Raw genomic sequence first — 12,533 nt, forward strand, 5'->3', positions numbered from 1 at the left:
GGATTCCTCTTGTTTGGGGTTCTGTGTGCTTCCTGGACTTGTAAGTCTATTTCTTTCACCAGATAGAGGAAGTTTCCAGTCATTACTTCTTCAAATAGGTTCTCAGTGTCTTGCTCTCTTCTGGCACCCTCATAATTCTGATGTTGGTATGCTTGAAGTTGTCCCAAAGGCTCCTTACACTATCTTCAACTTTTTGGATTCTTTTTTTTGTTTGTTTTTCTGGTTGAGTGTCTTTTGTTTCTTTGTATTTCAAATCTTTGACTTGATTCTTGCATTCATCTATTCTGCTGTTGGGTGTCTGTATAATATTTTTTATTTCAGTCGGTATGTATTTAATTTCTAGTTGGTCCTTTTTCATATCCTCAAGGGTCTCGCTAAATTTATCGGCCTTTTCTAGGAAATCCTTGAAAAATCTTATAACCATAGTTTTGGACTCTATAACCAGTCATTTATTTTCCTCCATTTCTTTTGTTTATGATCTGTTACTTTGTCTCTGCATTTTCGCTGCTTCCCTGAGTTGGTAGGGTAGCATGTGTGCTAGGTTTCCTATATGGCCTAGTGGGTCAGCCTCCCCAAACACCTGAGGTGGTCACTCTTAGTGCCCCCCTTTGTGGTCTGTGTGTACAGCCTTGTTAAGTCTTGATTGTTGTTGGTATCACTGGGAGGAATTGACCTCCAGGCCAATTGGCTATGTGTATCAGCTGTGTCTACACCGGGAGACTTGTGCTGGAGATAGCCTTATCGGACCAGACTTTTGCAAAAGCCTCTGTGCTCAGCTTGGACGGGGTTGAGTCTCAGGACTGAGAAGACAGTCTTGGCATCCTGTCAGTCCTACCCTTGCGCACGCACCTCCAGACCTCTGCCTTCGTCGGATCCCGAGTTTCTGCCTGATGGTCCAGATTCCCCCAGGCCCTCCGGAACTTGGGTTCAGTGCAGTCAAAACTGGGGTTCAGTGCAGTCAGGAGCATCTGACTCCCTTCCACTAGGGAGAGCTAGCAGCAACCTCAGCAGTCAGTCTTGCGCTCGTGCCTCCAGAGCCCTGCCCGCTGTGGCTTCCCCAAATCTCCATGTGCCTTTCTCTCTATCTGACAGTCCAGACTCCCCCCATGTGAGCCTGGGTCCATAGCGTTTCACCCAGAACTGGGGTTCAGTGCAGTCGGGGGCTTCCTTCCCTCTCCCATCAGAGAATGCCAACCAGGCACTCAGCCGCCCTTCCTCTCTGCTTGCATGTCTCTGTACCTCAGTCCTTTGAAGCTCCTCTGATTCTCCGTGTGCTTTCCTCTTTCCTTCTCGTTGTAGAATTTCCACTTAGTCAGCTTTCCTGTGATTCTGGATGATGTCCATTCTGTCTTTTAGTTGTAGTTTTGAAATTGTGCAAGGCAGCAGTTTAGGTGTTTACTATCTTGGTTTCTCCCCTTTCACACTAGGTACTTTAATTGATTTATATAAGCCAGTGGTCAGCAAACTGCAGCTCACGAGCCGACTACTGGGATAGGGACTTAATCACAAAGAACAACAGCCTTGAATTATTAGAATCAAGAATCTAGGTCAGTGGTCGGCAAACTCATTAGTCAACAGAAGGGCAAACCACGGCTTGCAAGCCCCATGTAGCTCAGGAGCTGCAGTTTGCGGACCACTGATACAGGCCATTTGTGTCACCATCACTGGGGCTATATAAAGCTGTATTTAAAAAAAAAAAAATCTATGCTCAGATATTGTCTTTCGATAGTCTTCAAAGGATTACTATTAAGATTCATTAATATGTTTCCAATCTTTGGATTCCCCATCAATCCCTTTAATGTGCTGCTGACACCATTCCTAAAGAACCAGTAGACATAGGGGTACAGGAATGTGTAATTTAAAATAAAGCAATAAATAAATAATAAAATAAAATTAAAAGTAAAAATTAAATGAGTATCCTATATAATCCTATATAATAAAGAGATAATATGCAAATTGACCATCACTCCAACACACAAGATGGCCACCACAAAATGGTCCGCAGGGGAGGGCAGTTAGGCGGGACCAGGCCTGCAGTGAAGGGCAGTTGGGAATGACCAGGCCTACAGGGGAGGGCAGTTCGGGGGAACCAGACCTGCAAGGGAAGGCAGTTGGGAGCAACCAGGCCTGCAGGGAAGGGCAGTTAGGGGTGACCAGGCTGGCAGGGGAGGGCAGGTAGGAATGACCAGGTCGGCAGGGGAGAGCAGTTAGGGGCAATTGGGCCAGAGGGGGATCAGTTAGGCATTGATCAGGTTGGTAGGGGAGTGGTTAGGGGGTGATCAGGATGGCAGGCAGAAGTGGTTTGGGGCAATCAGGCAAGCAAGCAGTTGAAAGCCAGCAGTCCTGGACTGTGAGAGGAAGTCCGACTGCCTATTTAGGCCTGATCCCACCGAGGGGTCCCAGATTGGAGAGGGTGCAGGCTAGGTTGTGGGAGACCCTCCCCCTCATGAATTTTGTGCACTGGGCCTCTAGTTTAAAATAAAATAAAAAATGAACCCCTAAAGAAATGGTCAAAAGTATATGAATCTGGAACTGAAAAAAAGGCCAAGTTAAGAATTGTATAGATTAAATCCTCAGAAATTTTTCAAAATATGGTTGTGGCAGATGCCTGGTGAGAAGCACTATGCCCAGCCTTAAGCAGTCAAAGCACATTATCAATGAGCTGAACTTGGACTTAAAATTGTTTGAGATGAGCTAAAAAAGATGACACAGTTGTAAATATAATTATATTTTCCTTTATTTTCATATACACTCTAGCTAAAAGAGCAAGAGTACACCTTAATGAAAAAATGGAAATGAAGTTTTGGCTGAAAAGCAGGTATTCAGCATATCATGGTAACAGCCATTCAAGAAAGTTACTTTGTAAAATTCTACTTCATGTGATTGAGAGAAAAAGGCAGCAGTGGGTTTTAAAAGTAACAAAATAATAAAGTTTGAAATCTTTTACTGTGGGAAAATATTAACATCTTTCTCAAACAGAATTGTTTTAAAAAGGGACCAAATAGAAAAACTGGAAAAAAACAAAGAGACTAAATTTTAGACCTCATGGAGTGACATTCTTTTACACATAGTTGCAAAATGGTTCTTTGTGGTCCTGGGATAAAAACAATTACCATATCTCTGACAACAGTAAATTGAGTTCTTTGAAATAAAAGTTAATCTTTACTTCAAAAAATATATGGCTTCTTTGAGAAAATTCTGTTACCTAGTAGTTTTTAGATTCTGGGTAGAACCTAAATGGATTCAGGTTAGAAATTATGAAATACCATGGTAAGGTAAGCAATATGAAAGCATTTGCAGTATATACACATATTCAATATAAAAATCCTTTATTTATATTTTTAATTGGCATTCAATTTTTTAAAAATTCAGTCTCACATGCTATTATGCTGATTTCCAAATGATACCTTCAAGTCAATGATTTCTTTCGGCTGCAATAAAGAAGATACGGCAAGAAAAATGCTGCAGTGCCATCTTCTGGAAGGACATTCAAGAAGTCCCTTAGTTCTAGTTCCACAGCAACAACTGACAGTGTTTCTGTTTGCAGGAAAAAATATCTGAGTTAGAACAAAATAATTTTATCCAATTCTCTTATCACTCAATAAACCAGAAGTTAGTTTATGTAAAATAAAATACTATAATTATGAAATAAAAAATAATATATTATGGTCTTACAACTTCTTATTTACTCTTTCAAGAATCCTTTGAAGTTTATTACTACTTACTAGTGGCCCGGTGCTCGAAAGTTGTTCACGGGGGGAGGGGGGAGAGGAGGTATCCCTCAGCTCAGCCTGCACCCTCTCCAATCTGGGATCCCTCTTACAATCCGGGACCACTGGCTCCTAACCACTCGCCTGCCTGCCTAATCACCCCTAACCACTATGCCTGCTGCCCTGCTCACCACCAACTGCCCACCCCCTGCCAGCCTGATCGCCCCCTACTGCGCCTCCTGCTGGTCTGCTTGCCCCAAACTGGCCCCCATTGCCAGCCTGATCACCCCAAACTATCCTCCCCTCCTGGCCTGACTGCCCCTAACTGTCTCTGCCTCGGCCCCGCCACCATGGCTTTGTCCAGAAGGACGTCCAATATAATTAGCATATTATCCTTTTGCTAGTATAAATTAGCCCCATGCAATTTGTATTTACTATTTCATTTGATTCAGAGAAATTATTACAATATTTTTCAATAAATTTCTACTCTGAAGAAAAATACAATCATTAGAATACTCTTTTTAAAGCTAATTTACAAACATTATTTGCTAGGACAAAAAATACTAATAATTGTTGGATAACATTTTCTTAGCTTCTCACTGAAATTTTCATGTTATTAATAAGCATAAACTGTTTTCTATGACCATTTATATTTTTTTCCAAACTGAAAAGTAATGAGCTTTTATGAATATTTCAAATATTAAGAATTTAGCAAATATTTTTGTAAAGATAACTATGCAATTTTATGATTCTACTGCTTATGAATGAATACATGTTGCCTTCTGCTGGGAGGAAAAGGGGTAACAACTAAGAACAATGTTCCCCAATAAACATATTTCAGTGCTACTCCCTGTGTGATCTTCACATGTCCACCACTTACTCTATTTGCCAAGTGACTGAAGAAAATCTAGTCAGGGGTGTGCGCATCCATCCAAAGTTATCTGTCCAATATTCAGCAACCTAATTGCCCTTCACATAAAGGACTGATACGTGCTTGCTGCTAAAAGTTAATGAATGCAGCAGCAGTGATGTATAGAAAAGATCCCCTAGCTCTGGAATCAGATCAAACTCTTCCACCTATTCTCTGGATGACTTTAAGAAATTCACTTAACCTCCTGAGTACTAATTTTCTTATCTATATAGTGGTAACATTTGCTACCGTCTAGAGGCCTTTGAGTATTCAGATACAGCGATTCACATCTGATATGTAATAGAGCCTTAATAATAACTACTAACTAGTTTGTAAAACCTACATGAAATTAATTACTAATGCTTTCCTACCAAACCAGTTTACTTAGCCTAAATTTAGTACCTATAATAAGTATACCAGACACACACACACACACACACACACACACACACACACACACACAAATACTGAGTTGGTAGTCAGTGAAAGTGGTTATAGAGCCAACAAACAAAAAAGTCTTGCCACTACCCAATTCTCTGCTGCCAACTAGTGAGAGGCTAATAGGTTATACCTTCAAGAACAAGGTCAATATCTTAAATCCTTAAGAGTACCTTAAATCCTCTAGCATGCTGAGAAAATATTAATCAAATGCTAAAAATAAAAAAGTTATTTATGCCTGGTGGGATTTAAATGACTTTTTAAACTTTATTTTTGAATCTACTAGAGTATGAGAATTTGTAACAATGAGCACAGTTCATTATCAGAAAAATTACTTGAAACAAACAAGCCAACTACTAACCCTAGGTTCAATGGCTCTGCATTAATTCCAAGGTTCTCAACCAGTATGATTTTGCCACCCCTCCCCCAATTTTGCCACGCTCCCCCCCCCCCGCCCCCCCCATGCAATATCTGGTAATGTTTGTAGAAATTTTTATTTGCTATAACTGGGAGAGTGCTATTGGGTAGAGACCAGGAATGTTGCTCAATGTCCTAAAATATATAGGATACATCTACACACACACACACACACACACACACACACACACACACACACACTATTCAGTCCAAAATGTCAATAGTACCAAGGTTGAGAAAGACTGCATTAGAAATACAAAATCCAAGCTCCTAAGCATAAACTAGTATAAGTACCTGACCTCCATCTCCAACATTACCATCTTGCAATTTTGCCTAACATTTACTCTAGAGTTACCCCTGAACTCATTAGTCACAGGATTTTAAAAATTTAGCTTGCTTCAGGGCACTCAGTAAGTAGCAGACCTGAAACTTAGCTCTAATTCTCCAGGCTCTGATCCCACTCACTTTTCAGTATAATACAGCTGCCCACAGAGGACATCTTTCTCTAGGACCTTTGATATCCAGATGGTTTTTGTTTGAAGGGAAGGCAGTTGCTCCACCCTTTTGGAAGTCCTCTTGCCCCACCCAATATACATTATTCTCAAGTGTACATGATAGTCTGAGTCTAATCAAAACTGAGTGTAAATTGGACTGCAGACAGAGGCAGATCTCTGGAGGCTTTGAGTCTCTGATCTCCTTCTGGCCCTGGGCGAGGAAAAGCAAACCCTGGTGTACATCTTGGTCCTTTCCAAAGGCAAGCAGGCCCAACAGAGGGAGCCATAAGAGGTGGATTGGTGACAGCTACAAACAGGGTACTCAGGGCTAGTCAGAAACAGCATCTGCCATTGTCCTGCACTAGATATTAGATCATTGCAGATCTATCTAATACATAGATACAAACCCAGTCAGACAAAATGGGGAGACAAAAACACTCCCAAAAGAAAATAAGAGAATTCTCCAGAAGAAGATGTAAATAAAATGGAGATAAGAAATGTATCTGATATGGAGTTTAGCAATAATGATGGCAAAGAAGCTCTACAGCATGAGAAAAGATAGTAACTATGAAAAAAGACGATTCACAAATAAAGAATGACACAGAGCTAATAAAGAACACATTGAAAGAATTAAGGGAAGCTAAGAAATGGATAAGTGAATTAGAAAATAGGGCAGAAAAATATCACTCAATCAGAGAACCAAGAAGAAATAACAATTAAAAAACAGGAGGACAGCTTAAGGAAGCTGTGGGACAACATGAATCAAAACATTATTCACATAATAGGATGCTAGAAGGAGAAGAAAGTGAAGAAATAATAGCAGAAAAATTCTCTAACCAAGTGAAGGAAACAGTCACACAAGTCCAGAAGGCACAGAGAATACCAAGCAGGAAGAACCCAAACAAGCTCACGCCCAGACACATCATAATTAAAATGCCAAAAACTGAAGACAAATAATCTTAAAGACAGCAAGAAAAAAGCAATTTGTTATGTACAAAGGAGCTCTCATCAGAAATTCTACAGGCCAAAAGGAATGACATGAAGTATTCAAGGTAATGAAAAGGACCTGAAATCAAGAGTACTATATCCAACAAGCTTATCATTCAAAATAGAAGGTGAAATAAAGAGGTTCCCAGAAAAAAAAAAAAAAAAAAAAGATAGCTGAAGGAGTTAATCACCACCAAACCAGCACTGAAAGAAATGCTCAGGGGTCTGTGGTAATGAGAAGAAGAAATATATAGAGAAACAGGTAAACAGAATTAAAATTGCAATAATTAAGTACCTATCAATAATAACCTTAAAAATAAATGGATTAAATGTTCCAATAAAAAGACAACGGGTAGCTGAATGAATACAAAATCATGACCCAACTATATGCTGTCTACAAGAGACCCACTTAGAACAAAAGACTAAAGATGAGAGCAAAAGGATGGGAAAAATTTTTCCATGCAAATGGAAACATAAAAAAAGCTGGGGTAGTAATACTCACATCTGACAAAATAGACTTCAAAATGAAGGTCATCTCAAGACACAACAAAGGTCACTAGATAATACTAAAGGGATCAATTCAACAAGAGAGTATAACCCAGGTAAACATACTCTGAGTGACCAATTATTATGATCTCTGAACAAATAATAATCTTGCCACCCAGTGTATATCCTTTAAAATAAAAGGCTAATATACAAATTGTCTCCTCGATCAGGAGTTCGACCAGCAGGCAGGCCAGCCAACTGCCCATGTCTCCTCCCCCTGGCCAGGCTGGCCGGAACACCACCCATGCATGAATTCATGCTCCAGGCCTCTAATACACACACACACACACACACTGTGTGACCAGATTATTATGTATTTAGAAATCATAATAATCTGGCCACTCAGTGTATATACACCCAATATAGGGACACCTAAATATATTAAAAACAAAACAAAACAAACTTCTAGAGGACTTTAATGGAGAGATTGTCAGCCAAACAGTTATAGTAGGGGACTTTAACATGTTACCAACTTCAATGGATAGATCTTCTGGACAAAAATTAACAAGGAAACAGTGACTAAATAACACACTGGATCAGATGGATTTACAGTAATTGACATTTGTAGAACATTTCATCCCAAAGCTGCACAATATATTAGGTCTACTAATAATTAATGTCGTTTTCTAATACCTTTTTTAAATCGAATTTATTTAAACAATACAACAAAATTTAATCAACAATATAGTTGCCGTTGTTTTCTACTACTTGTGCCCAATGCTCAGGAAGCATTTTAATCCCTCTGTTGTAAAATTCTTGTGATTTTGATGCAAAAAATTCGGTCAATGCATTTTTGAGGCATTCTTCATTATTAAATTTTTTTCCAAGAAGAAAGTTTTGCAAAGAACGAAACAAATGGTAATCGGAAGGGGCAATATCAGGAGAATATGCAGGTTGAGGGAGAACTTCCCATTCCAACTGGCGCAGTTTTTCAGCAGTGATTCTTGCAGTATGCGGTCGTGCGTTATCGTGGTGAAGAATTATGCCCTTCTGATTAATCAGCGCGGGTTCTTTTTCTCTTAAAGCTTGGGCTAACCTTTCCAATTGGGCACTATATACTGCACTTGTAATGGTTTGGGTAGATGGTAAAAGTTCATAATGAAGAATTCCTTTAAAATTCCACCAAACACATAACATCACTTTTTCCGCATGCAAGTCAGGTTTTGGCGTGGGCTGCGGAGCCTCATTTTTGTCCAACCATTGAGGCCGCCTTTTCAAATTAACATACAGCACCCATTCTTCATCTCTGGTAACAATCTGCTCTAAAAACGGCAAATGGTTTTGACGAGAGAGGAGCGAACTGCAAATTGTGACTCTTTGATTATGGTTGTTGTCGGTCAACTCATGAGGAACCCATTTTCCAAACTTTTGGACTTTGCCAAGTGCACGCAATTGATTGGAAATTGTTTTTTGTGAACAATTTAAAGTTGTCGCAAGCTCTTGTTGGGTAATTTGAGGATTTTGCACCAAAAGAGCTTGAAGAGCTTCTTGATCAAAATTGGACACACGGCCTCGACCACTCTTGTCATCTAACGAAAAATTTCCCTCGCGAAATTTCTCAAACCAACGCTGGCATTTTCTGGCGCTAACTGCATCTTGACCAAGAGCACTACTGATGTTTTTGCAGCCTCACTTGCTTTTCTTCCTAATTGGAACTCGTAAAGCATGCAGTGCCGAATATGCTCTTCATCCGCCATCTTCTTAGCCCTAGTTTTGCAACAAAAACCAAACCAAACACAAACTTTTTCAAGCAAAACTTGTTAATTGCACTTCACACGTTCTGTAGATACCACGTGTTTGAAGGTTATGTCAATACAAGTCAAAGCCAAGCAAGATTTTAAACGAATGTTTAAAACGACATTAATTATTACTAGACCCAGTACATTATTCTCAAGTGTACATGGGTCATTCACAAAGATAGACCACATGTTAGGACATAAAAAAAATCTCTACAAGTTCAAGAAGATTGATATTATATCAAGTATCTTCTCAGATCACAATGAAATGAAATGAAATGAAATGAAATGAAATTAGAAATCAACTACAGTAAAAACACTAAAAAACATTCAAACACATGGAGACTAAATAGTATGTTATTAACCAATGAATGGGTTACCAATAAAATAAAATAAAATAAATTTTAAAAATTCCTGGAAATAAATGAAAGTAAACACACAACAAACTCGAATTTCTGGGGCACAGCAAAAGCAGTCCTGAAAGACACTACAGGCCTACCTCAAGAAAAATTATTAATAAACTTTTTAACCCTACAAGTTAAAATATTAGAAACAGAACAATAAGAAAAGCCCCAGGTGAGTAGAAGGAAGGAAATAATAAAGATTAGAGCAGAAACAAATGATATAATAAAGACTAAAAATAAATAAATAAAAAAGATCGATGAAACAGAGAGTTTGTTCTTTGAAAAGATAAACAAGACTGATAAACTGTTAGTCAGACTCGTGAAGAAACTGGGATGACCCAAATAAAATAAAAAATGAAAGTGGAGAAGTAACAACTGACACTATAGAAATATAAAGGATTGTAAGAAAATACTATGACAAACTGTTTTTAACTGTTGATTTCTAATTTCATTTTATTGTGATTTGAGAAGATGCTTGACATGATTTCAATATATGTCAACAAGCTAGACAATGTGGAGGAAACAGACAAATTCCTAGAAAAATACAATCTCCCAAAACTGAATCAGGAAGAATCAGAAAACCTGAAAAGGCCAATAACAACTAATGAAGTAGAAGCAGTAATCAAAAAAACTATCAATCGATGTGTTTATGTCACATCGATATTTCTCTGTCTTTCCCTCTCTAAAAATCAATGGAAAAATATCAGGTGAGGATTAAAAATCAAAACAGAAGGATCTCTAGGATCTTCTTACTCTTTTGAGACAGCATGGAGGGATCTGGAGAGTATTATGCTAAGTGAAATAAGTGAATCAGAGAAAGACAATTATCACATTATCTCACTCATATATGGAATCTAATGAACAAAATAAACTGATAAACAGAGACCTAGAAGCATGGGACAGACTGCAGAAACTTAGAGGGAGGAGGTGGTGGTGGTAAGACATCAACCAAAGAACTTACATGCATATATGCATAACTAATGGACACAAACAATAGGGTGGTGAAGGCCTGGGTGGAGGATGGGGCCAGGCTAGAAAGGGCCAATAGGATAAAAAGGGGGTCATATGTAATACTTTCAATAATAAAGATTTAATTTTTTAAAATGGAACTGCCTTATAATCCAAAGAATCCACTTCTGGGAATATATCTGAAGAAATCTTAAACACTAAATGGAAAGAATATATGCACATGCACATGCACTCCTGTGTAACAGCCAAGATTCTGAAGTGTCCATCAGTAGATGAGTGGATAAAAATGCTGTGGTACAATTACACAATGGACTACCAGGAGGCTACGAAAATGAAGAAAATCTTACCCTTAGCAACAGCATCGATGGACCTGGAGAGCTTTATGCTAAGTGAAATAAGCTAATTACTGAAAGACATATACCATATAAGCAAAATCTAATAGACAAAATAAACTAACAAACAGAATAGAAACAGACTCATAGAGAACAAACTGCTGTCAAAGGGGAGACAGGTTTTAGGCAGGGAGAAAAAAATGAAGGGATTACCGTATTTTTCGGACCATAAGACGCTCTGGACCATAAGACGCACCAGTTTTTAGAGAAGGGAAATGAAGAAAAAAAGATTCTGAAACAAATAGTGTCCTAAAATATTTTATGTGCATTAAAACCCAACATCACAGTCATAAACACATGTAATCAACCCTGTAAAGTAAACAGCAGCATTTAGAACCATTTTAGAGCCGGGCAAGCACACAGAGACCACACAGAGCCAGGCAAGTAAAAAAACTTTTTTTTTAAAGTATATGTGTAGGCTATATTTGGACCATAAGACGCAGGGACCTTTCCCCCCCACTTCTGGGGGGAAAAAAGTGCGTCTTATCGTCTGAAAAATACGGTAAGTAAAAAACAAATAAACTTAAAAACCTTATAGACACTGACAGTAGTACGATTATTACCAAAAGGGAAAGAGAATTGGAGTAACTAGAAGAGGTTGAGAGGTTTATGGAGGATAAATGGTGACTGAAGGAGACTTGACTTGGAGGTGAACACAATAATATACAGATGATGTATTATAGAACTGTATACCTGAAACCTATATAATTTTATTAACCAACTAGAGGCCTGGTGCTTGAAAATCCGTTCACTCGAGGGGTGGGGAGGGTCCCTCAGCCCGGCTTGCACCCTCTCACAATCCGGAACCCCTCAGTTAGGGTCCCTAGGCCTGGCCTGAGATCGCGGCCTAGCAGGCCTTTCCTCCCCCTGGCTGTGGGCAGCTGGCCCCACCCCTACCCCTGTCACTGCTTGCCACCTGTGCAGCACTGCTCCCCCTCCCTTGCCACCTGTGGCCTCCCTCTGCAAGCAACAGGCTAGAATGTGAGCCTCTCTCTCTTTGGCTGGCCTGAGCCTCTCTCTCTTTGCTGGAGGGTGGGGCCGCCCTGCCAGGGGCTGTCTGCCTGCCTGATCTCCCCTAACCACTCTGCCTGCCTGCCTGGTCACCCCTAACCACTTGCTTGGGGGCAGGGCCAGTCCTGTAAGGAGCTATGGTGGTCTGGTCACTGGTTATTCCGGTAGTGACGCCACTTGCCTTTTATTACATAGGATGTCACTCCAATAAATTTAATTAAAGAAAAACACACATTTAAAAAATGATAAAGAATCTTTTGAGTAAGGTAATGATGTGCCTGAAGTGTGAAGATATGGGCTCTCTGCATTGGAAAATGATCCATTAACACAAACCATAAGTTCAAAATTCTGTGATAAATGTGATGCAGGTGGACCAGGCAATCAAACACCTGACACTTCTATCTTCTGAAAACCAGAAAACAATAAGCACAAAACGTTAGTGTATAGTCACCTCCTCCCAATCATGAAGATTTTTCAGAAAAAAATCCTTCCAATAACTGCTGGTTCTGCCTAACACTT

General features: G+C 39.4%; 2 protein-coding genes across 9 annotated transcripts in view; one reads left to right on the forward strand and one right to left on the reverse strand.

The window, feature by feature from the left end:
• The window catches only part of LOC118722859 (ceruloplasmin), an 89,756-nt gene that overhangs the window by 70,200 nt on the left and 7,023 nt on the right, over nucleotides 1-12,533 (forward strand). The gene's annotated exons all lie outside the window — the stretch shown is intronic.
• HPS3 (HPS3 biogenesis of lysosomal organelles complex 2 subunit 1) overlaps nucleotides 2,718-12,533 on the reverse strand; it is a 59,908-nt gene continuing 50,092 nt past the window's right edge. For 3 of the 6 annotated variants that reach the window (XM_045584100.1, XM_045584101.1, XM_045584098.1), the window contains one exon: nucleotides 2,718-3,537. In XM_045584100.1, coding sequence (XP_045440056.1) covers nucleotides 3,410-3,537 — 128 coding nt within the window. In that variant the 3' untranslated portion in view covers nucleotides 2,718-3,409. Of the gene's footprint in view, nucleotides 3,538-5,231; nucleotides 5,272-12,533 lie in introns of all 6 variants that reach the window. The other 3 variants (XR_006742110.1, XM_045584099.1, XR_006742109.1) reach the window with 2 other exon arrangements.

The sequence above is a fragment of the Pipistrellus kuhlii genome, unplaced genomic scaffold, assembly GCF_014108245.1.
Source record: "Pipistrellus kuhlii isolate mPipKuh1 unplaced genomic scaffold, mPipKuh1.p scaffold_m20_p_2, whole genome shotgun sequence".
NCBI classification, from domain to species: domain Eukaryota; kingdom Metazoa; phylum Chordata; class Mammalia; order Chiroptera; family Vespertilionidae; genus Pipistrellus; species Pipistrellus kuhlii.